The sequence below is a fragment of the Vairimorpha ceranae genome, assembly GCF_000988165.1.
Source record: "Vairimorpha ceranae strain PA08 1199 chromosome Unknown NODE_294, whole genome shotgun sequence".
In the NCBI taxonomy this organism is placed as follows: domain Eukaryota; kingdom Fungi; phylum Microsporidia; family Nosematidae; genus Vairimorpha; species Vairimorpha ceranae.
In genome coordinates, this window is record NW_020169589.1 from 1 (window position 1) to 2,226 (window position 2,226).

The window sequence follows — 2,226 nt, forward strand, 5'->3', positions numbered from 1 at the left end:
TCATTGATCAATATATTTTTACCAAGAATAACATAAATAAAACAATATTAATTTTTATGCACATTAGTGACTGTAAACTCAAAATAAATAATATAAAATGCGTATAACAATACATGACTTTTATTAATAGTTAAAATTTATAATAGTCTTAGAACTTATCTTCAATATTGCATAAATAAATTGATAGAATACATTGTAAATTTAAAATTTTTTTAGTTAAATTTTTTATTGTTAATATTATTTAATAAAACGCATTGTTAAGCGAAAAAATGCCTTGTAATGAATAAATATAAAAATTAAAATAGTCTTTTATAAATTATTCTCAAAATATCTGACCTTAATTTAATTGACACTTAAGAATAAAAAAAATACAATGAGGTACTTAAAAAACATTTTTATTTAATTGTCAATTAGAAAACGTTTAAAGAATATAAAAAATTAAAGAATTACCAATTTTTTAAAAATAGTATTGAATTTTATCATAATAAGAGATAAAAATTATAGAAATACAATAACGGAAGTAAGAATTAAATTTCTTTTTTCTAAATAACATATTTGCTTTTATTTATTCGCGACTGAGATTTATGAATTTGTTTTTATTACATTTTGTTAAATTTTTATGTTTGACCCACTAGTCAAAAAACGTAAAATTTTACAAATTTTTTTTCTCTTAATTATGCAAATACCAGAATTTACAAAACTTATTTTTAAAGAAGAAGAATTGTCAGATTTTTTTTTTAACGAGACATTTTGCGAGTTTTAATGTTTAACAAATGCAATAAACTAATTGCCAAAGTAATGACAAGTTCTTTTAAATACAGCTGTTATTTGCGCCGTAATTTTAATAAGTGTTTTAACGAGGGCTATTGCTTGAAGAAAGTATTTTAAAAAAACACAACTAAGTTTAGAGACCATATTAATTCTACTATGCTAGTGAGTAAAAGATTCATCAAATAATGCTTGTGTGGTTGAGCTTGATATCGATATGAGCATAGTCTCTAGATGATATTTTCGGTTAAATAATGCTGTGCTTGACTGAATTTTTAATAATATTTAGTATTAGTCAATAGGAAAGAAGTTTTATACTGTCGAAATCGACAAAACAGGTTTTTAAACAGCAAAGATTTTCAAGGTTGTCTTTTACAATATCAAATATTGGCGGTCAGTTCTGTATTTAGAGGAAATACAAATACTTTTTTTGAAATAGTGGACAGTAGACAAATATGTACTTTGGTAGAACTTATTAGGAGAAAAGTAGCACCAGAATTGGTCATTATTACAAATTACTTGCGAGGTTATCCTGCTATACCTAATATTTGTGCTGATCTTGGATATACTCATGAGACGGTGAACCATTCAGTAAATTTTGTAGATAACGTTTCTGGTGCAAATATCCAAGTTGTTGAAAGAATTTGTTTGTAATTAAGAGTGAATTAAGAAAGAAGGGAACAGCCCATAATATCTTGGTAAATCTAGTGCGTAAAATTTACATATACCGCTTTAAATTACTACATAGAAAATCTACTTAAAAAGATTCTCGAATTTCATAAAATTATATATTGTTGCTTGATTAATTAGCAAAAATTTGAACGAAAGTAATTTTGACTACCTCGTTAATGATGAGGAATTATAATAAATATTCTTTAACATTATTTTTGTATTTTTATAAATTTGTAAAACTTTAAGGATTTTGACAAAGTGAGGGGGGAAACATGCAAATTTACCTACATGTTCACATGTATTGTTAGGTTTTATGTTCAATGTATAATCAAATAGCTAGGTAATTTAATAAAAATAAACTTTAAATGAAATCAAAAAACAGAATTTTTTTATTAATAACTTATATGATTTCTCATGTTCTAATTACTGCTTCATTTTTTAAATCCTGATATTAACTTTTAAACAATTCTTTGGGAATCTTGTTCCATACTTATATTGCGCAACTTAAATTCTTAAATATTTTTACACCACCTAGCACTAAAATTTTTCTTTAAAACATATCATAGATTCTCAATTACTTTAAATCGTAATTTGTTATGACGACTCTATTAATTTTACATTTATCAATCTTTAAAACTCCTTTGTAAGATTTGATGTGTGCTTTGTATTGTTAATATTGAAAAAATTCTTTTAAGTAAAATTTACAGCACTTTGGAATAAATTATCATTGAGAATTATAGTATATTTTATACTAGCCATTTTACTTGTAAAAATGAGAATATTTTA

At 23.8% G+C, this 2,226-nt stretch overlaps 1 protein-coding gene across 1 annotated transcript; it reads left to right on the forward strand.

Moving 5' to 3' along the window:
• Positions 1 to 619: 619 nt before the first annotated feature.
• On the forward strand, positions 620 to 763 carry AAJ76_294000620 (hypothetical protein; the record flags this gene model as incomplete). The annotated part of the gene is made up of 1 exon (XM_024474985.1): positions 620 to 763. One exon carries the CDS (start codon positions 620 to 622, stop codon positions 761 to 763), a length of 144 nt encoding a protein of 47 aa, XP_024329442.1.
• Positions 764 to 2,226: the final 1,463 nt, after the last annotated feature.